Source organism: Tauraco erythrolophus, chromosome 3 (assembly GCF_009769465.1).
Source record: "Tauraco erythrolophus isolate bTauEry1 chromosome 3, bTauEry1.pri, whole genome shotgun sequence".
In the NCBI taxonomy this organism is placed as follows: Eukaryota; Metazoa; Chordata; class Aves; order Musophagiformes; family Musophagidae; genus Tauraco; species Tauraco erythrolophus.
In genome coordinates this window covers 44,265,571-44,292,673 of record NC_141467.1, presented here as the reverse complement: position 1 = coordinate 44,292,673, position 27,103 = coordinate 44,265,571, and the positions used below count along the sequence as shown (strand labels likewise).

The window sequence follows — 27,103 nt, the reverse complement described above, 5'->3', positions numbered from 1 at the left end:
ACTGTGTTGATGATGAGAAAAATCATAAATAAACATTTTTGATGCATTATGTGAAAGCTGCAAAGAATTTGCATTCTTTAAAAACAAAAAAGTTCTGACAACAGATCTTGTCTTTTTCCCGGATAGGTACCTATTACCCCATTTCTCTGGTGAAGCCTATTCAGCAGTGGTGACTTCTTCCAATCGACCACTCCACAAATTATTATCTCTGGACTCCCAGCTGACACCCTGCCGGAGGCCAGAGCTACTGAGACAACTGGAATTGTGCCTGCTCTCGTCAAGGTTTTTTCTTTCACGGGGGAAAAAAAAAAAAAGATGAAGTTGGGCAAAGTGGAGTTCTGCCATTTTCTGCAGATACTAGCTCTTTTCCTGTGTCTTTCTGGGATGAATCAAGCAGAGCTCTCAAGGTCCAGATCAAAGCCCTACTTTCAATCAGGGAGAACGAGAACCAAGCGCAGCTGGGTGTGGAATCAGTTCTTTGTGCTGGAAGAATACATGGGTACAGACCCACTCTATGTAGGAAAGGTAGGGGATTTAAACACTTTGGAGGGTGCAGATGCTTGCTTTTTGACATGTTTGTATGGTGCAACCTGAAAATTGTAATTCTGTCAGCATGGTTGACTTAAGCCAGGATGGGATGGTGTTTCGTAGTTTGAAAAAGAAAAGTGTTTAGCACTTCGACACCGCAACATGTTACATTGCTGATTCCTCTTGTGATTTTCTTTAAGAGCTCTACATGTTAGCTATGCTTCATTAAAGGAGTACAATAATGAAAGTGTTTTACCACCATTGATACAAAGAAAGCATTTTATTACTGATGTTAGATGCATTTTTTTAAATGAGAATAGAGAAATGTAATGATGAACGTTCTTCTATAAGAGCTAACGACGAGTCCCAGAAAACAGAAGTTCTGTGTTACGTTGTTTGCTCCCTAAAGATCGTCCCTGCTGAAGGCAAAAGGGAAAGAATCAGGTGTCTGGGGGTGTGACGAGTAAAAAGGAGGGCATGGGTGCGTTACTGCTTTGCTGTGTCGTTGCCTGGCTGGCAGATTGTCACCTCAGGGGCCTCGCTGCCCTCTGTGTGTCGCACAGCCTTGCCGCTTTACCTTCCCTCTGTCGGGCGCCAGGACAGCGCAGAGGATGCCTGTACACCAGGGCATCCCAAATGCTTGTTTGGGGCGCCCACCGCTGTCTGTGGAGCACAGCTGTGAATCCAGGTCTTAGAGCGTTCGCTGCGGTGCGCTAGCGATTACAATGGATACACTTTCTTCGGCGATTAGGATGGAAAAAAACAGAACCCAAACAAAAAACCCTCTTGTGTTTCTATGTAACGTTTATGTGTAATCATCTTAGTGAAAGAACACCCCGTTTTCCTGTGTAGTATCAGAATCAATAAATGGAGTTTCTCATTAAAGAATAGCAAACACATAGAGAAGAAGGGAGTGACAGCTTTTGGCGAAATGGCATGCTTACAGAAAAGGAGATGAAGTAATCCGAAATCCACTGCTTCAAGTATACGAGTGCAATGAATTTCAGCTTAATTCGTCCTACTGAGACAAAAACCTTGATGTTTGTGCTAACACAGTTAAGCACTTAGAATTTAATCATGCCAACTGAATAATCAAGTTAAATGGGGAACTGCTCTCATGATTACGGCTGTGGTTGTGTTTAGGTGCTTTTCTGAACTGGAGCTGGTATGTCGCACAATTGAGCCCTTAAGAAAGACGTGTTAGAATCAGAAATATCATCTCTCATTACAGTGGTCCTGAAAATTTTTAAGTTTTAGGTTATGTAGCAGTTTCCATTCTGATGCCATGCAGCTGCTGCTTGGCTTTGATTTTGGTCTTTTAGGCAAGTTTGTTCTCAGGTTGGAGCTTCTCTTGTGCCCCTGGAAAATGGCTTATTTGGCATTCTTGTCCGCTGATAAAAAAGGAAGCGTGGCTTGCAAGTTAGAATTTCTCTCCTGGAAAAGAAGTGTCTTTAAATACTCGACTGAACACTGGTTTTGATCTGTAGGAATTTTCATATTCATTCAGTTGCTGTGTTATGGCCAAAGATGCTGTGGTAGCGCTAGAGTACATGATATTTGCACATATGTGGTTATTTTTAGCTTCACAGTCTGCTCTTTACTGTCCTTTACAGGAGTCCTAGCATTTATAAGCAGATATCTTCTGAAACGCAAACCTTTTTTTTCTGAAACAATCTGTGCCCAGCCTGCTTTCTGCATCAGCAGTACGAATTGTTGGCTCAGGAACTCACATTTCTACCAGCAAATTCATTTTGTAGGAAAAGCAGATAAAAATTTGCACTTGCAAAAGGAAGCCCATCTTCCTGGAAACAGAGTCCTTGCTGAGCATCTTCTAAGATAAGACATGCCCAGTTCCTAACCTTCTCACTGGAAAGGCTTTTTACTGTGTGGTTCCTGAGGTGCAATCATGACTGAAGCTGCATTCCCACGCAGGGGAGCAAAAAGGTGAAGAAGTGATTTTCTTTCTGTATGTTAACATATTATGTGCAGCGCCACTCTGAAGTGAGCAGCAGTTGCCTTCCTCCCCCTCTTCTCCCCTTAAAACATCGCTGCTGTTCTTTGCAGGCAGGTAGGGACTGAGAAGACTGAGATTTGGCTGGGAAGGTGGGTTGTTTTTTCCTTCTTTCCCCTTGGTAAAGAAGCTATGGCAAGCGAAGAGCTGGCATAACTCGATTCTCTCATCAAGTGAAGTGGAAGCAGCAGCCAGACTCTGCCTCATATTCTGCAGAGTGCTCTGCTTCTGGGGAGGTCAGTCCTGCGCTGCCTTACGTTCAGGGTGCTTTGCAGGGTGCCAATCTAACTGCACATCCAGGAATAAGGAACCTTCCCCCACATTTTAAGGGCTCTGAGATAAAAATGCTTCAGAAATACTCGGGCAAATGGAGCTGCAATAGAGAATGTTTTTTCCCCGCTATTCAATTTTACAGAGCCCTAGGCAATTCTGTTTGGAAGGCAGCATTCGGAGAATGTTAAGGTTATGCTGCAAATCATTCAAGAGTCATGAAACACCAATGTTAATTCCATGTTCAGCATTAACTCTGTCCTCCTGGGTGTGTGCGTTCTGACATCTTAATTACCTGATCATGCAGGGTAAAATCTTATTCCTTTTAAATATTGTAACATGATTCCTATTCGCCTCAGTAAGATGAGTCTTTCACTTAAAATAATTTTTCAGTGTTTTCATGTTTGTTTAACAAGACTTCAGATCCGTACCTGAGTTATATTGCAGCCTTCCTTGCAAGATATTAATTTATTGGCAGAATGTCGGTTTTGTTTTGTTTTTTTTAGATGTGTTTATTATCTTAAGGAAGCAGGAGCCTGTTTCTCACATGACTCTGGAGAAACCTCTGGAGGAGTTCCATTAGTTTTACACTAATAGGAGTCAGAGGTGACTGACGTTTTTTGCCTTTTTTTTTTTTTAATGTAGGTCTTTCCTCTCCATGGTATGAATTTTAATTGTCTTGTATTCAATCCTGAGTAATTCTGAGTGCCTCTTGGGAGGTGCTTAGCATGTAATCAGATTGTGGACTCAACCATATACAATTTCTGTCAGTCTGCACACCATATGTTATCTTCACTTAAAGGGTTGCGGATTTTACCTATTTAGCTCATTTACCTGTTCAGATAGGCACTGTTATCTTCCAAACATGCCATGCAGGAGATGAGGCAGTTAACTATGATGCTAATTTAGCTAGAAGCATAGGTGGCTGCTGTTTTCTAGAAAATGTTTACTATTGCTTGATAATACGTTTTGCAAAATGCCTTACTCTGTATTTTCCATATAAATGACTTTAATGGAATCTATTTGAACACAAAAATATAGTACAGAGCAGTTTTAAATGATTCAGTACATAAACACTAAAATTAGGAAAAAAATACATGCTATTATATTGAATATTTGAAAAGCTGTATACGATCATGTAATTAAAGTCTATATGGTACACATTGGCAAAGAGAGGTGCAGTTAAAGTAGAACTTTGAAATTTTGTTGATTTTGTTTTTTTTTTTGTTACACAACTATCAGAAATCCAGTTGTTTTTTTTTTTTGTAGTTGTTGCTTTTTGGTGGGCGGTGGTTTGTGTTTGTTTGTTTGTTTTTGGTTTCATTTCACCAGTGTTCTGCTGCAAGTGTCAGCCGCCGCAAAAGCGTTATAATGACACAAAGTCTCAGTCAGTAATCCTTTCATTTTTCTTATTAAAAAAAAATAAAAAAAAACAACAAACAAAAGCAGCCCCAAATAAACCTGAGGAAGTGAAATAAGGCTGTGAACTCCACGTGAGATTCTGATTGATGATTGGCTTCACTGTCTCCTTTTGAATCCAAACCAAGGCTCCTTTTCCAATGGCTCTAAATTGAGGCATAGTTAGACAGGCACAGTTTGAAGTTCTTTGCTGAGTTCAACTCTGTTTTTTTGCTGAAACCTCCCTAAGATATGAAGGACTGAAAATAAAAGAGAAAAAGACATAGGCTTGATTGAGCACAAACCCAAGAAGTTGATATTTAACTTTGAAAGGCTCACTGGTACTTCTCAAAAAATAATGCTTGGAACTTATAAGGTTCCCTGTGTGTATTTGTTATTTATAATGTGTGAGGAAGGCAAGCATAAATCCCAACCTGCATTTTCTAGATGGTAAAATCAAGGAAAAAAGGTTAAATGAGTGGACTACGAGGATGTAGTTTGTTAGAGCTCACAATCGTTGCCTTCCAATTCCATTTTACTGGCCTCTGTTTTTCTTCGAAGTATTTCAAGATAGAAAGGCTTGTTGGATTCAATTTTCAAACCTGGACCAAAGTGCATAAAAGCTAATATTTGCATTATTATTTTCTGTAGTAGTACAGAATGAGTGAAGCATACGAAAAAATGCAGTGAATTTAAACATTTCCCAGAAAATCAGTGCATTTAAGAGAATTTACAGGTTTGCACCAAGGGAGAGTGGAGAAATGGCTTTTCAAGCAGCAAAATAACAAGAAGTGTATGTTATTGTCGCAACAGAGAGTGGATTGTTTTTTCTAGCCTCATGGTTTTGGAGGGAAGAAGGCTAGGCAGGGAAGGATACCTTTTTTTTTTGTTTTTCAAAGGTGTTGGTGAATGTGTCAGTAAGGTGATAGAATTATTCACATATGATATTCATCTGTTGTGTGTGACCTTATATCAAGCTATACAGACGTAGTGAGAAGTAGGGCTCTGTTTCTAGATCATAGCCTGCCACTTTCTGATGCAGCCGATGACTTTTCGACTGACTTGGATAACGAGAGTCTTTGCTAAAATACTTTGAGGCGGTGGATGCTGCAGAAGCGGTGGCTGCTCAGACTCCGATAGATACATGGGAGTATCAGCCACTGAGAAATGGAGGGAACTTCATCTGTGAATGAAAGAGCTGAGGAGCTCTGAACAGAAATTAGCTCAAATAGCTTTTCATCTCTCTAGAAACTACACTGCAGCAATTTTACTGATACTTTGGGAAATGGAGAGGAGACAGGGTGAAATTATGAAGGCTAAATCTAGGTAAAAGAGGCTGGGCTGCCTCATTTGCAGATAACGGAGCCAGAGACAGGTCAGGTGTGATCCCCTGGAGGTCTCTGTCCCTTCTGTTTCCTCTGGAGGCAACCTACGGGGATCTGCACCCTTGCCCCAGCCTCAGCCTGGGGTTTCACCCCTCCAAACATCCTACACAAAGTAATATTCACCTCTGCTCTCAAACTGCAAGGAGTTGTCTGGCTGAGAGTAGCTACAGCTGTGCAAATATATATTTTATTTGTTTTTACTTTTGGGAAGAAAAAAACAAAAAAGCAACTCAACCCAACTGTTCTTCATCTGTCTTTGTGGACACTGTGGAAAACAAAGATAGCATGATAACTCAGAAAGAAACTTATCCTTTGTTCTATTTTTTTCTCCTTTTCTATTTGTGTTAGCTTTACTTTTAGCATAATCTCTGAAGCACTGTTGTTTTATATACTCCCAAAAGGCCATTTATGAAAGTGAAAAAGCAAATCTGATGTGTTTCTGATATTCATCCATCTCAGGAACTCTTTGTTGTGCTGTGCTATGAAAATTGATAACAGTTGACCTTTTAAGTGAAATGGGACATGCTCTTCCTGTCAATGTTTTTCTACCACAAGTGCTGCAAATGAAACAAATGAACAAACAAAATAGTCAAGTCTTGCTTACCTGCTGTGCAGATTGAACAGGTCTTGGTGAAGGGATGCTTCAACTGTACAGCAGTGGTATGAATTTACCATCTCAGCTTGTACTCACTCATAGCACACACTTTTCTTCATTGGATAGTCACAGTGGGCTTTGCGTTATCCGTGCTTTACTTTATTTGGATTACCCCGAATAACTGAGAACTGACTGACAATCTGAATGTTTCCTACTTAACATATGAAGCTAAAGTGTCTCTGGGGAGAACAGTGAGATTAAGGCAAACAGGAATTATCCAAAGGGATAACCTAAAATCTACTGCTTTTTCCTGGTTGATTTCATTAGCCTGTGCAGCTATAGTGTAATTTCCTCTTTCTCTCTTTATAGGAAGTCCTCTTCTCACATAGCTGAATGGGTACAGAAATGGCTTTTATGCTGGGGATTTAAAGTGATGACAATTTCACATGCTCAAGCACTAAAAGACAATTTGTATGTAATTTCATTATTAGAAGTGATAATAGAGTTGAGAGACTTATGATTGGATACTGAACCAGAACATCCAGCTTTTTGATCTTTTAGTATAGTATAGAACATTGATCCTTAACATGTGGCATTACAGAAGAGGAAGGTTAGTGAAGGTGATGACAACATCCGTAAATTAAGTAGCCCTCGTCACAGCTTTTTATTCAATGGCACAGCTATGCCATTTATATAATCCTGTAATACCAGTTCTGTATTTCAGTAGACTAATAGGCTCTACCTGCAATGCTCTGCTCTGAATTTCTTTTGGGTATTATTTAAAACTATATTTTATGTGTCTCTGACAAAACAGAAAAGCAAGAGTAAAAGCTAATTTTGCAACGATATGTAGATGCAAGCCTCCTGTATACTTGGCTGGTTATTGGAAAATGCTCTCTTTTCATGAGAGCATGAAATTTACGATCTTGATGTCAGCCAAGCTCATGCTACTTCAGCTGACATTTTTAGCCATATTCTAGCACTCCTTCTCATTTTCATCTACTGAACTTGTTGGGCTTAGTCCTTTAGTTCGTGCTATTGGCTGTCGTTCCATATCCAGTTTTACCTCCATCCTGTAGTCTCGCAATTGTATATTCATGATTTTGGAAATCCAGTGCTGTAAAACTGGGGCTACCAAGAACTGTGAGCATTTGCAATATTATAAGGCTAAGGAAGTCCAGTCATGAGCTAAATTTCCACTGTACTAGGCACAGTGCAAGCAAACATACATCCTGCCCTGAGGCAGCTAACTTGTAAGACAAGAGGCAATAGTCGATGAAGAAGCAACAACAGAATCCAGAGAAATATGGGGATATTAGTCAACATCCCGAAAATAGCTTGAGAACCTTAACTCATTATTGTTCTTTGCTATGAATATTATTTGTTCTAAAAACAAGAAACATGCAACATTTTTAAACATTATGAACAGGTAACAGGGTGTTCTTTCCTGCCTTAATCTTCCATTCTTTATGGATGACAAATTAGTTGAAATTCCGAAGTGCAGATCTGTTTGATATCTATGTTAGTACAAGGCTACTTCTTTTTTTAGACCAGTGAAGATGAAGGATATTTTTCCATTGCTTTCAAAAGATCAAACTGCATACGCTTCGAAGTTTTACATCTTGTAGTCTGATACTACACTATTTTTTCCATGTTGCCTTTTCTCTTATACCTTTACTTTTAGACATAAGTGTCTGTCTACAGACCCATTGGGCATTCATTCCATTTATTTAGTATTTTCTATATGTCACAGTGCTGCCAGGACTATTGCTGCCTTGCCACAATTTTTCTGCTGAAGTTTTTCTTTGCTCTACACTATTGCTGTTTGGTTTTTTTTGTGTGTTTTGTTTTGTTTTAAATATCATACCGCACTTCTCAAGTTCTTTGTCTTTTTTTTTCTTTTTCTTTTTTGAGCAGTCACTTAATAAAATAGTATCTGTGTACATAGGTCAGTTTTTTGGTGCTAACTTTTACTAGTTAAGGAGAGTACCTGGGACAACATATTTAGAGATCTTGAAAAAATCAGGGAATGGTTCCTTCATGTCCAATAAGCTGGCTGGTTATAAGTGCTGGTTATAAGTTATATACTGGTTATAAGTGCTGGAAAATCTCTGCAGTATAATCTTTTTCTCGTAGCATTATGCATTTCCCTGGAAGAAGTGACTAAGCTAAGTGCTAATGGTGGAACTGCTGAGAGAAGAAAGAATTTAATACACTAAGTTGCTCACTTTCTTCAGAATAACTGTTAGCTACCTTATACTACCAGTGTCTTCTCTGTCACTTTTGCACTGGAAGAGACACTTACTGTCACATAAATTACAGACAAGTAGCTCTTAGAAAAAGCACTGGAGTTTATGCTGTTAGGAGAACTCTAATTCTGTCCCAAATGCTCAAACCCTGGTCATATTATGAATACCAGTCTACACCACGAGCAGAAGTTTGAAGATGTCATAATGCTTAATCTCTCATAGCTTCACGGCTGTAAGCTGGTTAAAAATAGGAGGTTTTTGTTTACATAATATTAAACATATGTTGTTAACATCTAACTACAGATCACTTGACCTCAATCTATAAACCACCTTAACCTTCCCAGGCTAAGTGTAAACTTAACCAATGAAGAAGCTTGATTGACAACAGAAGAATAATCATGTAAAGATGCTGATCACCAAAATCAATAAATATGCTCATAAAATTGTACAATATGTTTAGAATTAATTCTTGCAGATGTTTTTGACTTAGCTAAAAAATTACTATCGTTAATATTTCCTTCCATATTCAAGTATTTGCTGGTGCTATAGCCCTGTGCTGTTGCAAGAGGACTATTATTATTTACGTGGGTGCAAAACACTTAGTACAGTGGCAGTACTCTATAAATCATAAACAAATATAGTGAAGGATAAACATTATTTTATCTTTCAGATAAATATGAACACCAAGAAAAACATAACTTTTGCATATAGTAGTTCATGTGCAACCGAAAAATACAAAATATGCCTTATTGGCTCAGTCTGGGGCTCTCTTTTTCAGAATGCTCCCATGGGAGAAGAAGGTAGTGTTAAACATTTGAGAAGAAGGGAAAAATGATTCAATATGTGTTGTTTATTAAGTTATGCTGTTGATAGAGTAACTGAAGATTTAACCCAGAATCTTGAGATCAGTTTTATCGATCTTAGTAGACCATCTGAGAATATTAATTTTGGAATACAACTATTTGGCCATTTTAAAATTTAATTTTTAACTGATGTATTATTCTGTAGGTTAGTACAGGAGGGATATTAAGGACTGACTGACAACATGTAACAACATATTCCACATTTTGACAATGAAAAAATAGTGCCTTCCTTTCATATAGTATTCTTGAAGCACTGAAGGCCTGCTTTATGGTGTTTCATAGACTCATAGAATGGTTTGGGTTGGAAGGGAACATCTAGTTCCAACCCCCTTGCCATGGGCAGGGACACCTTGCCCTAGATCATGTTGCTGAAAGCCTCATCCAACCTGGTGTTGAACATTTCCAGGCATGTGGCATCCATAGCAACCCGTTCCAGTGCCTCACCACCCTCAGAGTGAAGAAATCTACCCTCTTTCAGTTTAAAGCCATTGCCCCTTGTCCTGTCATTACATACCTTTGCAAAAAGTCCCTCTCCAGCTTTCTTGCAGGCCCCTTTAAGTACTGGAAAGCTGCTATAAGGTCTTCCCAGAGCCTTCTCTTCTCCAACAACCCCAACTCTCTCAGCCTGTCTGCATAGGAGACATGTGCCAGCCCTTGGGTCGTCTTCGTAGCCCTCCTCTGGACTCGTTCCAATAGGTCTATGTTCTTCTTGTCTTGGGGGCCCCAGAGCTGAATGCTGAGCCTATATTTGTGCTTGGAATTGCCCCAACCCATATGCAGGACCCTGCACTTGGTCTTGTTGAACTTCATGAGGTTCGCACAGGCTCACCTCTCAAGCCTGTCAAGGTCCCTCTGGATGGCATCCCTTCCCTCCAGCATGTCGACCACACCACACAGTTTGGTTTCATCAGCAAGTTTGCTGAGAGTGCACTCAATTCTGCTGTCCATGTCACTGACAAAGGTGTTAAACAGCACCAGTCCCAATACTGATCCCCGAGGAATGCCACTTTTCACTGGTCTCCACTTGGACATTGAGCCATCATCCACAACTCTTTGAGTGTGACCATCCAGCCAATTCCTTATCCACCGAGGGGTCCATCCATCAATTCCATGCCTCTCTAATTTAGAGACATGGGTGTCATATGAGACTGTCAAATGTTTTGCACAAGTCCAGGTATATGATGTAGGTTGCTCTTCCCTTATCCATCAACACTGTAACCCTGTTGTAGAAGGTCATCAAATTTGTGAAGCATGGTTTGCCCTTAGTGAAATCATGTTGGTTTCATATGAATGAATAGGATGTATGCTGAGAACAGCTAAGGGCTGTCCAACATAATGTTCTGCCTACATCAAAGGGGATTCTTTGGCCCTCTCTGAGTAGAAAGAAATACAGTTAATGTCATTTTCCAAGTGATGTAAGGTGATTTTGCTGCATGATTTCCGCAAAACGTTACCATAGTTATACCATCCCATTTAATTTTCGTGTTTCTACAAATCATGATAAATTACCTTGAGGACTATAGGGACAAGCAATTTTGATGCTGTGGAGTGAGCGTGAGGAGAATGAAGCCCACAAAGTTATTTTCCATTTTAAATGCTTCCAAAATATGGAAAATCTGGTACTTGGATACATGTTTAAGGATGATAAGCTGCTTAAATATTTCATACTGAGGTACCAAATTGTAACCCAGCTGAATAAGCAATCAAGCAATTCATTTTCCTTACAAGGTAGGCAGGTGCGGTATTAGGCAAAGTTTAGCTTGTTATTCCATAACAATGAAAAGTTTTCAGGCACAGTTGGGAAAAGCAGATGGTCAGTTCTTAAGTTTCCATAATCATGGTATAAATGCAGTGCTATAAATTAGCAAAATACTTAGCTTGTCTTTCTTATACAATTTATACACATTATATGGGTAGAGTAGGCATTTGGGAAAGTACTTGGCATATTTTTATGTTTCTTTTTTAACTTGTAGAACTATAATGCTGCATAGTGTTTATATTAAAAACTGTTAAATAATTCCTCTTGCTCCTGGATGTTCATAATATTCATGCATACATAGCCTGCTGTCCTCCCGACCCATCTTACCCTTTGCCACTTCACTGTTGCTTAGCCAAGCAATACATATTTCACACTTTTAAAAAGTTTTCCTTATTAGTCAGCACTACAGCACAGCACTGCAGTCCAGTGTTCATCTTTCCTGCTCTTTTATTCACTCCCTTTATTTTTTCAGTATCTTCTTGACAGTAAAAAGTCCTGAACAAGAGCACTCTATTGTACCTTCAGCTAAACGGGAAATAAGCCAAGTGAAACTGTTATTTCCTGTCTCATTGTATGATTCAAATTGCACAATTTGTGTTTGTTGCTTTCTTTTCAAGCTCATGTCCACCACTACTCTGAGGATCTTAAAGCCTTATTGCTTTTCTGTTTTACTCTTTCTGATGAATCGAGTGCACTCCTGAGTGCATATCAATCCCTCTTGAAGAATTTGGAGAGCAAAAGAAAAAGTTGTTTCAATTTATCTGTTTGATTGATAAACTGAATGAAGTCATGTCTCAAAGGAGGTTCTATGGAGGAAACCAGCAGGAATGGGAGTGAGAGCAGTGATGGAGTGCATACATAAATGTGTGCGTATGTATATGTGTATAGAAAACAATGGAGATGCCTTACATTGAGGAATAATTCTCACTTGTACTGACACATTTATTCAATTCAGATTTATTTTAAGATTAAAAGAAAATGTAAAGATTCTAGTCTTTATGATTTTAGTACAGGAAAAAAGGCATTGAAAAAGTTTCAGACAAGAAAAAACATCCCAAAGATTAACTGTGAGAATGAAAGGACCATGATGAAGCAATATGCTATGTTTTTCTCATTCCAGAGCCTAATACCAAGTTGAAAAGAACATACCAAAACAATGAAAATATTAATTAAGATTAAGTTATAACAATCATATGCATAGGTCTTGATTGCCTTTGCTCTTTGCTAATGCTAACGGTATGCGTGTATATGGGACATACACTGGTTTAAGTCACATCCGTCCACCACACAGAGGTTCTAGAAAGAAGGCCTTGTAGGTACCAATGCTAGCTCACTTAGTTATGTTAGCACAGATGGGAAATAAGGGCAGCTAGCTAGAGATCCAGTAACACCCAGGTTTGAGAAATGTGCAGGAAACTAGGTCTGTTAACTAGCAGATGCAGTTGAAAGCGACAAAAAAGTAAGTAAAGCTTATTTGTAACTGAAAGAGGAAGATGCCATGTCTGACAAGGTAATCTGCGGTGCAAGTGGGCAGCAAAACCAAATATCATCAAGACAAAATCTAGTAGAAAAGTGATTTTATGTTTCTTTTCTGGGAGCAGGGAAGCAAAGGATAGAAAAGGAAAGATGTAAATACTTCTTATGATTCATTAGTAGAGACGGCTAGAGAATTTGGAATTTGATCAAAAAAAGCCTAGAACATAAGCAACATGGTGCAAAACAACATAGGACAAGAAAGTAAATCTTTCTGTTCTTAGAGGTTTCAAGAATTACTGGATCAAGATAGAGTGTGGATAAGCAAAAAAGCAACATGCAGATCTGGGGGGGTCCAAGCAAGCCTGAGCTCTCAGCAGATGGATAGAAGGATGTGAATATGTGCAGCTGTCAGGGCAGCAACTGGGCCACGTTGACTGTTTCCAAATTAAGAGCTGAAAATCAAAAGGATTAATGCTCTGATCTGCCACTAAAGAAAGCAGCCCACACCTTACAGAGTAAGTTTGTGTTTGGAGTTAAGGGAATGAAATAATGACACTCATGGGTTTTCTAGGTCTTTCTGAAACTCCTTCCTTCTAGACAGGTATTTTGACATTCATCATTTTATGTAACTGTGTTTCTTTCAGTCTATTTGCAGGCTACATGAGAATTTTTTCCTGCAGACTAATTTCAATGTCCTATCAAGATCAAATTTTGTTCCGTACTATGTAAGCCACAGTATCACATTCAACAATTTCCTTTCATCTATTATTTTATGAAGTGGAGCTGGGTGGAAGATGGTGGTCCATTCTGCTAGTCTGATAGCAAAATCTTCTTTCCAGAATGTTTTTTTTTTTCCCAGTTTTATTTCTAGAAGCTCAAAATGAAATCAATGACTGCTTTTCATGTGGGATGATGCAGACTGAGGGCCCAGGTGCTTCGTCTTGCTTCCAAAATATCTGCCAAGCAGGCAATGAGGCTATAAGGAAGGCAGAAAAATTAAGATGTCCACCTTGATGACAGATCCTTCTGATACCTTTAGAGATATAAGTGTCTGTATCAGCAGATTACACTAAAAATACAAGATATTTACCTTTGCTTCTGAAAAAATTTCATCTCCTGTGTATTAGATGCAGTGGCCCACCTTCCAGTTCTGACCATTTCATGCACACTTTGTACTATCTTTAAGCTGCAAAGACCAATTTGGAACAGAGTTTTGGACTGTAGCAAGATGAGCTAACAGGTTGTGGATCAGATTCCATTCTCTGGAAAATTACTTTGTAAGGTAATTAGCAAGATACAAGGGAAACATGCTGCAGCTTAACCATCAAGGTCAGAAGAGCTAGGTTTATTACAGTGAACAAACTGATCAGCAATATTGCAAATTTTCCCGGAGTCAAACACTCTTGCACCTGTAAATAACCTTTACTGATAGCAGAACTCTGACAGAACCGATACAGGTGCCGTTGTAGGGCGTTAACAGGGTGAAATCACATTTTTTTTCCCCATGATTTCTTGGATCTCTTGGAATAGAAATGCAACTGATGATGAACATTACATTTAACACTGTTCCAATTTATTCTTGAAGAATATTTTTAGTTTTGTTGGTGGCAACAGAAATAATTAAATAAAGTGAGAGATTTCCTTAAACTCTAAAACATTAGGATACTACTTAGTAATATTTGGTAGAGGATAACATTGTTTTATGAATGTACTCCTGAAGTTGTGTGTCTCATTAATCAATAGACCCTTCCTGATGTTTTGCTGTAAGATTGGACTCAAGGAAAACATTAGATCCTGGCAGCAGACTGCCACATGGAAAAGGCAGCTCAGGGCCACCAGTCTTCACATTGGCTTAGAAACCCTCAGTATCTTCCCTAAATACAATGCAGTGGTCTAATATGTGTCTGATTGTTTACAGAGTAGCAGAACATTTGCTCTTAAAAATGACTGTATAAAATTATACTTCGCTACTCAGTAGATGAGTTCTGTGTGAGTCACACCTGTCTGTTCTGATGATAATTTTTTTTCTACTTATTGTTGCTATTAGTCCTGCTGAGCTAGCACAGCTGAGAGACAGCAAACTGTGTTCTATTATTTCTTGAGTGTCATCCACAGACGTGTTTGTCAATGTTCCACTGACTTACACCTGCACAACCCAATTCTAAGCTATGGGACCATACATTTTAACAATGAGAACACAATCTGAAGATAGCAGGGGTTTTACTTGCTTACGTAACCAGAGGCATAATTCGTCCCCTGGAAAGCAGGAGCTTGTCTTTACAAAACTCAGCCAAGGTTGCAAGGTGAACAGCTTACTTATGATTTGTCCACTGAGTCTATTTGAAATGCAAGTCACAGAAAGGCATTGCTGGTTGTATACTACCACTTTTCAGCATGCAGCACATTAATAGAAAGCCTGTTTACTGTCTTAATACCTTTTTTTATGATCAAATTGGTTTACTTGGTTAAGCCAGTTTGTTCTTTGCCGGTTAACATTAACTAGATTTGCTATTGGACAACTACTGTGGTTCCACTTGTACCGCTATTTCTGTGTATATATGGACACAACAACATGGGTCTATTACTGAACTGGCATGCTTTATCTTTGATAAAAATTGGAGAATTTTACAGTGCATTCTGGTTCCTTTATTCTCTTATATAGCCAATGTTTTTTCCTTCCAGTCTTCTACCTGTTTTAAAAGTAGTTGCAGAGCAGACTGAAGGGTATTCCTTACTTTGTGCACTCAGGAGCACTGACTACCACTGTTTGATCATTTCTGTGAACAATATGCTTTAGAGTTTCTCATTTATCCTTCACTGAAAACAAATTAAAAAAAAATCTTTTTGCCTTCTCATAAATTTTATTGAGCAAATATGAATAGAGATTAATGGTGAAAACAAAAGAGGAAGAAGTGATAAAAATGATGTATGTAGGAAAAAAGTAAGCCAATACTAGCTAACCACAAACTCCCAGAAGAGTAGAGGATCTGTGGGACCATTAGGAGGTCAAATGATTCAACAATTAGGAATGTGAGGGATAGAGTATGGTTAATAAAACACAATGACCTTTGGAGAGGTATATAAACTAGAGACAGGTGGGCAATATAAATTCCAACTGTGAACCACAAGTGAGATTATTAAGTAGAAATTTATGTTTATTTCAGAAAGTTTGATTTTAATGATATTTGAAATACATACATCCTTGATCTTCATTAGCTTGACTGATCTGCTTGTGAATTTTCTTTGCAGAAGCTAGATTTCATTTATTCGTAAGAAATAAAACTTTTTGCTAAACTTCCATTGTATTTAAATGACAATCTGCACATTTTTTAAGGGAAAAAGTATAGAAAAAAGAACATAAATAAGAGAATTTTGTTTCATGTGCAGAAACAGTTACTACTTGGAATATATTTACTGAATTTAAAATCACGTTTTCTTTTTAAAAGAAAAAAAGGGTAGTATCTATTAATGTACATGGCTCAGAACTTTATGAATGGGAATATGATTAATTTTTTTTTTTAATATAGCTCCTTTCAAATATAGGAGCAGATCCTCAATGAATGGAAATTTCTCTCTCCTTCCAGTGCATAGAGCTGTGCTGATTTACACCGAGCCATACAGAACTTCCCTAAGGGGGGATATTTAGCACAGTTTGAAATTAAGTGATCATTTTAATGGACCACACAGAAGGTGTGAGACAAAAGTGAAAATGCCTTGAGTATAAAGTTCCGAACATTACAATTGGTGACAGAAGGCCAATCAATGAGACAGTAATCCTATAAAAATACAGAAAGATCAGATTGCTTGTCGAATTAGAATTGCTTTAATATGGATGCATGCAAGGGGATAGCAAAGGAGCTGGAAACTTTCCATCTGCTTTGTATACAAAGTGATTAGATTGTGATCACTTAGTCCAAAAGGATAGAAATGATGCACAATTCTGCCAGGATGAGACATGCAAATTGGATCAATTAAGCTTTGAGAGTGCTCAGACAATCTGGTAGAGAAGTCTACACGCTGTGTCAAGTGAAACTTAGCAAAGATCAGTCTTGAACGCTGGGGGCAAGTATTATAGTGATTTAAAGTCTAATCTCCAAGAGTAATTCATTGTTTTCAGATTCAGTTATAAAACTGATCAGATATTATAATAAAACAATACGATACTCTAATAAAAGATCCCTTTAGGAGGTGTTTAATGGTATACGCGAGAAGTATGACAGACAAATTAGTAATAGTCATCTGAGTTGAAACATTTGCAGTAGATGAGAGTAAATTCAGATGACTGATCTCGTTTGCAGTTAATGGAATACACAGTACTAATAACTCCTGTACCTTCAAGTTGACCACAGTGCTTCAGGAGCAGGGAGTGTTCTCATGAGGAGCTCATTGTGAGCTCTATTTTATTGAACCAGAGCTCACTCAAAAGGGGAACAATGTGCAAATGGTCATTAGATAAGAGTGTTCTAATTTCGTCAGGGACCATCTAAGATTTTGGATTATGTAGCCTATGCAATGTCTTTTATAGTGGCAAAAGGGCATGTTGTTTCACATAATCAGAGAGGTCTTTATGTAAGACCTCTCAATATATGTGAAGTACTGGAACCTTTAGATATGCATTTCTGAAGGAAGACTTTGAAACATTTTCAGTAGAATCCAGATGGCTTTCAGAATTAGAAACAGGTCTGCACAGTTTGAATTTTAATGTAGATTCAGCAAGTATACATGACCAATGTAAAATAACACTTGCCTTTTCGGTATTTTCTTATAATTTGCTTATCAATGGCACATAAATTGATTATATTGGCAGCATTTAATGGCAGCGAGTAAGAAACACAGCGAGGATATGTTGTGGTGAAAGCATGAACAACAGGTGAAAAAATCCGTGTTGTCATCACCATTGTACATGGCAAAAGTCATATCTATGGATTTTTTTTTAAATGATGAGTGAATTTCAACTTTAATCCATAAATATCTTCTCTTATAATTTGAAACATCAAAATATGATTTAAGGAAACAAGGTGTAATGATTATGTAGGAATATGATCAGACTGTGTTTATTAAACACTCATCGTACGCACCAAAATAGAAAAAGTCACCAGGAAGGCACTGCCTTTTACATACAGCTGTTAAAATCCTTCTAAGCTGGAGGGCTTTACAATTAACCTAGTATTGTTCATGTTAAGATAGTTTGTTATGGTTTTGAAATACTAATGCATTATCTTCCCCCTCAAATGTTTTCTGAAAAACAGCACAAACCACGGGCATTAAAAGCATTTCTTTCCCAGCTCTTAATCCTACGGAGTAAAAATGCCTATCAAAATATGAATTACTATCTCCAGATCAATCTGGTTATATCTGAAAGCCCTGGCAGACCTGCAAATGTGAATGGTTAAAAAAAAAAAAAAGTTAAGAAGAAATCAAACCTTTTAAAGTATTTATTCACAAAGGATCACTTTAAATGATCTGAACAGTTTCAGGCAGACTTTCAAATGTCCGTATTTACTGTGCATACCCTGCTTCAGCTTGTTCTGAATCCTGAACAGCTACAGTGTGAATTTATGTAATGGAATCACTTGAGCTTTCCATTCTACTTCTCACAATTAGTGTATGTGATGCACATTGCTGTTCATTAAAGCACCCTTCTTTTGCACGGAGATTAAGGCTCTGTTTCAGAAAGGCGCTTAGGCATATGCTTAGTACCAACTTTCATGAGCGTTAAGCAAGTCCGGGCATGCTGTTCATGGATAAGGATGATTTCCTAACTTAGAGAATTCTAAGACAGAGATTTAGCTTAATGTAGCACAGGGTTAAATTTCCCTAGTCTTTGGAGTAAATTTTGAACAATGGGCTGTTAATTAACTAGCCACTATATATGGATGGATTTTAGAAACGTTTTTGGGTAAAAATCAATGTGATAAACCGTCTTCAGTGAAACACATAAGATTTGGGGGAAAAGGAAAAAAAAAAAAAAGAAATTGTCCTATAGCCTACTGAAAAGAGAACAACTTATTTGTCATTCAGTGATTTACCTTTACTGAACTGCAGTGTTAATAATCAGTCAATGTAGTTAATAGCACTACAGAAATGTTAGGGTGTTTAATCAAACCAGACTGAAAAAAGATTCTAAATGAAATGTAAACACACTGACAATGGTAACTGGGTGTTTTTAAGATAATAAGTTAACCAAGGGATTCAGGTGAACTCATTTTAAGACACAGACAAGTGTCTACAGGAAGGTATCTAATACTGCACTTTAGTTATGCGTTTGGTTTTTCATGTTATATTGTCATACTAGTGATGAAACTGTAACGCTTTGCTATAGATTTTCATTTCTGCCCTTTTCATATTAAATAATATACTCATATTAAAATGTATAGTAAAATTGACATTCAAAATTCTCTGTTCTTGCTTTATTTCCTTGACCTGCTGTCAGCTCTGAGCAGTTATGACTCTCTCCCCAACGTACCTTCCCAGGGACTAATTATATGTGATATGGACATTGTGTCAAATTCTTACTTTTGCACCTTAAGTGTAGGAGTAATCCCATTGATTTTAGTGGGAATACTTATGGGATTAGATTTGTTGAAATGCTTTGTGAAATAACTGAGTGGTGTGAAACATTTTATAACATATAACCTATATGATCATGTGAAGAATCATCAATATCAATTTCACTATAAATCTTTCAGGAAAGTCACCACTAAGTTTTGCATTTTTCCAAACATATAAAACTTTGTAAAGAAAGATAATAGGAATTTAATTTTTAAGAAGCAAAACAAAATAACAAAAACTGATGCCCTGGCATGTATATTATCATTTATGTATGTTAAAAATGGAGATGTAGACCAACATGCTAATTCTGCTTTAACAGTTTTATAAATTTAATTTAACAAGTCCTTAACTGTTATCAGGGAGTTACAGGTTAGTGTGGCTGTGGACCCAGTTAATTACATTTTTTCTGTATTGTAAATTTTTCATCATTAAAATGATCAGATTGTGATGTCTTCTGTAGTCCAGTACTATATAAGCTTCTACAGACACAAATGGGCACAGTAATTACTTCAACTGCTCTACAGTTGCGTATTTTACCACTGTCTTCTACTCTGTCAGGGTTTCAGCACCTCCCACTAACACGCAAGGTGAGATTACAAGCGGATTTTTAGTAGCATTAAACTTTCCAGAGCAAATGAAATTTGAGGAATTGATACGACATAAAACCAAACCAAAACCAACAGAAAAAAGCTCTACACCCTCTGGGTATCTATTCCTTGGTACTAATGTTCTTTGGAAGCAGATTCCTATGAGAAAAATCATTATCAACTAAGCAATGCTGCAAGCTATTTTGTATGGTCGAAGCAGAAACAGAATAATCACTATAAACTATAGATCAGTAGTTTGACAAAGAAGAGACGATATGGGAGGTATAATTTCCACTCTAAAATAAAGACATTCAGTATAAGTACGTATCTTATCTCAGGAAAGACTTTAATACGAAATGAATTTTTGTTTGTAAATGTGGTGTTTATTGATATGGTAGTCAAACAAGAAGCGTGTATGATTATTTTTCCTGTTCAGTGCTATTACAGATAATTCTGTAGATTACAGAATTATATATAAAAAAAATAGATCCTCTGATGTGCTCTCATTTTCCATGGTTGAAATCCTAGGCCTGAATTATCACAGCAAAGTAGAAAAAAAGCAATATAGGAGAAACAACTTCCCAATCAGCGTATTTGTATTTTTTTTTTTTAATTTTGATTTTCAAGAACGGGGAAAAAGTAAAAGCATTCATTTTGTATTATTGCAGGTATATAAATTCTGCTTTTGGCTTTCTTGTTTCATCTTCCCTCTTTAACGCTTTCCTGTGCAATAAAGCAAAGTGCATTCTTGCATTCTCCGATCATTAAAAAAACCCAACAAAACCCACACCAAAAAACTTAGTAAGAATAAATGATTAATAAAAGGATTAACATCTTTTTACAATGTACAGTGATATAAGAACAGAAAAGATATCACTGTAAATATATATGTATTTCATTCAAGAAAAGTGTAAGCTCAATAAACAGTTATTTGCTGTATGTATATTAATATTGTGCAAGCAGAGGTTGTTTCATGTGTTGTGAGGAAGCAATTTGAGAAGAAGAATGAGTGTAGCTTCTGGAAGGCTCTGTTTCTGTAAGCTCCTACACGTGCGTAAACTTTTCAAGCCCATAGACATCTGCTAGCCCGGAGCTACTCTTCTATGAAGCATACTAGAGTTTTTGGTATTTATTTGCTGTGCTATGTTTTTTTAAGCCCTATCACTTTCATAGAAGCTATATGTGGGGAATGCAAGGAGAGAGCATCCTTGCACAATTTTACTAACTTCTGAAATAGAGAGTAGTGACTTCTAGAGAGTTGTGTCTTACAGCTTCCATGATTCTTAGCAACAAAATAAATCAAATCACTGGACCAGTAAATACAGTAGTTTAGTATATAACAACAAGTAGTATGGCACATTATGAATAGATATGGATCATGTGAAAATACTATCGGTATGTATGGTAGAGAGCTTAGTCTCTTTCCTGGAGGATAAGTAAATGCAGAGACTCAAATACAGCTGGTAAGAATGAACATTCAGGAATTTGTAAATAGAACTTTACTCCAGTGGTATTTTCACATGATTTAATTGTTTTAGGCACTTGTGTAAATGAGGTTTGAGTCATCGGTTTCCTTCATCAAAAATTAAATCTGTTTAGGTAAAACCAGTTTTTATATGGTAAGTCAGATAGCAAATCCACTGCTCTGTGGCTTGGTTTGTCAGTGATACAGTTTTGTTGCTGAAATACTCAGAAGGAGTACTCTGAGGAATAAATACTGATGGACTGAGAGTGGTTGGGAAAAAAACCAAAACAAACCAGAGCTGATTATTGAACAGGTCTGTAAGGATTCCAATGTGCGCATTGTTTGCAAACACTGTGACCTGTTTCCTCCTTCTAAATTCTACCAATGAGAATTTCTGAAAAGCTTGAAATGTGTGTGTGAGGGGAAACCAGGTCTCTTTTTTTTCCATTCCTGTTCGAACGTGTTATGTTGCCTGCAGGCTCTCGGTGGTGCTGCAATACAGTATTGCCATCCCCCCCCCCCCCCAATAAATATTGTGTAATTAGTACGTGATGATGCACGGTATACAGATGGCTTTACCTCCCAAAGCTGCCAAACTGTCTTCTAAGAACGTGAATGCCAACTAGTCGTTTTGGAGAGTGACAAGTCATGATGATGGCCCATTAAACTCCTCAAGAATAATCAGCCGCTACATATGCCCACTCAGCTCCATCTACAGCAGCAGCTGCTGCTGAGTTCCTCCTGTAGCTGCACTAATCTTAATGGGCTGGCTGCACAATTCCCTGTTGCCACAGGGCACTTTGTGTTCTTATTAAAACTGAGGTGGGGGAGAAGGCACGGATTTGTGAGTACAGCATCTGCAGAGATTGGAAAAGAAGAGGACAGAATAAGGAAATGCACGTGTATATGTGTGCGGGAGCATGCGTGCATATGTAATGTATGCATACATACGCTTAAATGTGCACATATATAGTATACATATATACAATCGCTATATCACTGTCTTTATAAAGAGCTAAATTACAAAAGTATACACAGAGGGAGAGAACACTATAGACATAATTGAGTGTTATTAAGAGAAAAAAATGTCATAAAAATGTGACAGGTTGCTCTTATCACATCCAGTTTTCAGTATTTTCTATTAATTATTCAACTCACTAGCCTTTAGATGGCAGTATCTCTTATTCCTAGAGGAACCTTTCATCTGAACTTTGTCTTCCACTTAGAAGCCTTGAGGGCTTGCTTAGATACTACCTGGAGTGTTTATGAAGTGTAAGTTTTAGAATTTCGGTTAGAATTTTGTTTGAACAATAGCCATCAAGGAAACTAAAGAAGTTTCACTGTTCTCTTTTCTGTTTTCACCACCTTTTCTCAAAAGGTGGCAAAATTAAATATTCACTTCTCTTCATGTGGGTAAAGTGATTAAGTGTTATCCTCCTGGAGCACTGATCAGTCACTTAACAGTATAAGGGCCATATATTTTTCATTACACTTTCCCACTAACCTTTCTGAACCTTTTACTGGGAAACAACATGGGGGAAGGAGAGGATAGTAAAGCCTAGCTGCTTATTCCAGGTTTGATCATGGGAGAGAATAAGTCTGAGTAAATTAATAAAAATTCTCGCTATTTTGATTTATAGGCACAGAAATATACATTCTGTAGCAGCAAAATAGTGTAGAAACTACGTTAATAGGGGAAATAAGAATGATGCCTCGTTTGATTCAGAACAAGCTGACACTTAGGCTACTCTGCCTGCCCATCAGTCATGTCTCCTCTAGTTCCAGCACTTTAAAATCAATGACAATTTTAATTGCACTCTCTTTTTTTTTTCCCCTTCAGAGTAGGCTTTTTTAGTGAACCTGAAGTAGTTGCAATACATACCCTCATTTAAATGACGTATGACCAGGTTCAGGTTATCAGCCTTTTTAATACTTGTTGCATTAAAGAGAGAATGAAAAGATGCTGGAAAAGTTATACAACTTTACTCTCAAATACTGTTCTTGCCTAACACTGATCAGTTACTGAAGATCAGCTCTGCCTACTACTTCAGAATTTTCTTTCATTTTTTTCTTTTTATTTTTCTTACTGTTTCCTCCCATTTCAACTTGTCATTCTTCCTTTGCTTTTATCCTTTTGTCTTCTCTTGCCCCATCTACTCTGCCTCATCACACTCATGGGGTCTTTCATCCATCTGTTTCCTACTCCAGTTCACTCCTGGTCCTTCAGGCCTGTCCGTGTTCTTATTCGCTTTGGTTTTTTGGTTGGTGGATTTTTTTTTACCTTGTTTTTTTAAAATTTTTTCTCTTCCTTCTTTATCCTTCTTATTTATTTTCTCTCTTATCCTATGCTTTCTTAATCATGCACCTCCATGAGTACTTTGATTGTAGATGGAGCTTTTTTCTTACTGGCTTTATATACATTGTTGAATATGAAAATCTCAGAGGTCAAAATACACCAAATGGCATACAGTTTGCCTGCAGAAGGGCTGTTAGACAAGCTGTGGGATGACACAGCTGGTTCTCCCAAAGGGATGTGCACTGATTTTACCTTGAACGTGAAATGCACTCGTGACAGGTAACCTCTCATTTTCTCATTGCCTTTGTGGTGATCCTGTGTAGATATACAGGCTTGTGGTCATTCGTAGCATCTAGTATTACCTGTAGCAAGACCAAAGAGGATGTGGAGCCAGTCTGAGTTCAGGCAGCCTGTAAAGACAGTGCTGGATGTGAAGAGATCTCAGGAATGTCTTGGACCTTGGTTGTCTCAGCAGCTCTTAGATCTTTGATCAGCTCTGAGAACTCTAGACACATTTTTGGGGGGTTTACACCAACACAGAGCAGAAGTCTTGTCTAGGCTGACTGGGTTTTGAGCAAGCCTGTCACCAGCTGCTTGTGTTAGATAAATATAATGTGCTTATACTGTGGTCTACAGCATGGGACCTCGTATTTCCGCATGAGAAAGTCTGGAGGCAACAAAACAGTGCATGAAATTGCTGGTATGTCAAAGTGGCAAATTGTGCCACTGTGGCACAGTTGTCTATGCTGGTTCCCTACTATACTGACAACATTGCTGAGACAAGGAAACTCTAGCAGCATTACAAACGTATCTCTTCTTTTCAAACTCTAAATAAAAATGCTAGAGTTTTGGATACAGCTATTTATATTGACTTGGTCTCTTGTCCTCAGTATTATCTGTTATGCTGAAAGCACAGAACATAGACCAGTATATTTCTTTCTGAGCCCAGGCTTGTACGATAGTTTTACATAAATTAATAAAACCAAAAGCAAACAAAAGCCCTCCAGGAGCTTCTTTATCATTTTCTCAATGTTTCTTGGAAAAAAGACTTTTATAAGAAAATCATTACCTGCTGAATAATACTTGCACTAGTGCCTGAGTGTATAGTCAATTATATGAATCACAAGCTTTTGCTGACATCAATAAAAGGTTGAGGAATTTGTTTCTGTCCCACATGACTTCTGTAATGAGACTGAAAAGGAAATTAAAAAAGATGTCTTAAGCTGTTGATATTGAAAAATGGTTAGAGTTTACAAAAGTGAGAGTTTCATAACTCCCTGTTAAAATAACAATTAGTAACTAATGTGTTTGTGAGGCCCTTAAACATTGCAGAAATGTCGTATGTATGCACACTGAATTTTGCTTAAAAATTAACTCTTTTGTCTGTTCTGAATTTTAAATATGAATATTTGCATTGAAATTGCTTCAAATCAATGACGTTGAACCCTTAGTTATCCTAATAGTTAACCGATACATTGTTTCATTAAAAAAAAAAGAAGAAAAAATAAAATCTGTACTTTATGAATCATCTCAATTCAAAACACTTAGTAGCAGTGATAATCTGAGGGGAAAAGGGATTTCAAAACCTTAGAGGTGCAACCACAGTAAATACTGAATCCAAGAACAGAAGTTTTAAGAACCTGGCTGTTGTGATGAGCAAGATTTAATAAAGTAGCCAAATTAAGTCTTTGTTTCAAATTATGTACTTTCTTTCATCTTCTGGCAATCAGACATTTAATCTGTATAAACCTGACAAGTTCCCTGTTTAAGCCTTCCCAGAAAGCAGGGCAGGGGCATGTTGTACACGAAGACAAGAGTGCCTTCCTCTCACGGTCAATTCCCAGTTGTTTTGTGATAGCAAGTTGTGGTTATAAAAGGGACAAAAATATTGCTCCTGGCTTGGTGTTCTTTCTTTCGTCCTTTTTTTCTTCCTCATCCTTCTTTGTTTTTAGTGAGAAGGCAGGAATAAAGCTTCGGTTGCATCAGTTCCATATCACCAAGCACTGTGGATGCCTGCACAGTTGTGAGGAGACAGTTTTCATTCCTTTCCGCCCTTTATAGTTATTTTCACAGCAAGAAAGGAAAAGGTGCAGGAAGGTAACTCCTCCTTGAGAAAACTTTTCATTTGTTCTGCAAATGAGTGCACATTACTCGTGGTCTCAGGGAGCTATGGAACTAGGTTGTCTTGAAGCATCTCATGTTTGCTCTGTCTGTCTCTTTCTCACCACGACTTCTGTGATCCTGCTGGTGCTGAAAACCCGGCAGCTCCTCATGTTCTCCCTGCACTTTTCTTCTTCACCTAGAATCTGTGAGCTCTGCAAAGAAACGTTAGCCATGCTGCCATGGAGAGGAACAACTGCAAAGAGAGATTTTTGGGGAAGAAAAAAAAAAACAGAGAGGAGAGGCGTATGAACATTACACCTGATTTAAGGGATCCTGAACTGAAAATCAGAGAAATAGCAAACCTCTCATTCAGATCTCAAACAGGTCGGCGGTGGCCAGATAAATTGCTTTCAATGCAGTGCAGTATCTCTGCTTTCTGATAAAAATAAATGCCCTTCTCTATTGAAAATACTGCATTAGCATACTGTAATGGCAAGGGATGCAAAATGACATCATCTTTGGTTGTGCAGATCTGTACCTACAAATATACAAAATCCAGAAACTATTGGATATTAGGAATACTAAAGGAAATGTATTATTTAGATTTCTCTAGAATAATCATCATCCTCTGGGTCCACATAAACATAAATGCATTAGGCGAGGCTCTATACTAAGCTATATTGCTGCAGAGCCAATAAATATAAGTGAGGACAAAATTGTGTTCATTAAAGGAGTTAGGGTAATAGTGCCTTTGCTACTGATCGAAGCTCACTACTTCCTTCTCACACACATATCCAAACAAGCGTTTTCAAAAACTGAGAGGAGTTTTAGGAGCTGGGCCTAAGAAGATTTGAGTGCCCTCTTCTTAAGTTGAGTTCAGAGACAGTACAGGGCACTCAGTAAATTGTCTTCTAATAAGCTTCTAAGCACTGGCCCTCTCTGCCTCCACAAGGCTTGTGTGGCTTTTCTTATTAGATGTATTCACTCTGCCAACTTTCCTAGAACATCAAAAGTTATCATCCTGCTAAAAATGTGTCATCTCTCTGCAGAAGCTTGCTGCTTCTCTTTTCTGTTCTCATATACTCTTTCTTAGTGTAATGCAGGGAACACCCAATGGCAAAACTCCTAAAATCCTTAGATTAAATGTGTGGGGAATGTAATAGGATCAGCACATAATAACTGGATCTTGAATCTCATACTGGAAATAAGGTTACTTGAAAGCCAAGACAAACTGCAGAGCGACCACCATGGATATTGCATGGAGGCGGCAATAGATGAAGTGAATTGGAAGTATACAAGCATCTTTACCTATAGCATTCCCCTTTCAGAAAATAGAGGGAGGAATTCTGTTTACAATGTTTATTGCAAACTACTTCTGAAAGAAAATTTGTCTGAGATTGTCCAGAATGGGATCAGATGGGATTTACCCAGTGAATCCTTGAATCCCCTGTGTCTCTTGAAACAAAAATTTAAAATTGCCTTTGTCTTGATCCTCCCTACTTCTAAAGTCATAGTCCCCATGTGAAGCTACAGACTGAGCTCCAGTTCTGTCTCCTACATGAATGT

The 27,103-nt window shown here is 37.8% G+C and overlaps 1 protein-coding gene across 2 annotated transcripts in view; it reads left to right on the top strand.

Annotated features, from left to right (window-relative positions):
- Window positions 1-315: 315 nt before the first annotated feature.
- Window positions 316-27,103, top strand: part of LOC104383953 (cadherin-7) — a 77,336-nt gene continuing 50,548 nt past the window's right edge. For both annotated transcript variants that reach the window (XM_086609181.1, XM_086609183.1), the window contains exon 1: window positions 316-525. In XM_086609181.1, coding sequence (XP_086465307.1) covers window positions 316-525 — 210 coding nt within the window. The remainder of the gene's footprint in view (window positions 526-27,103) is intronic.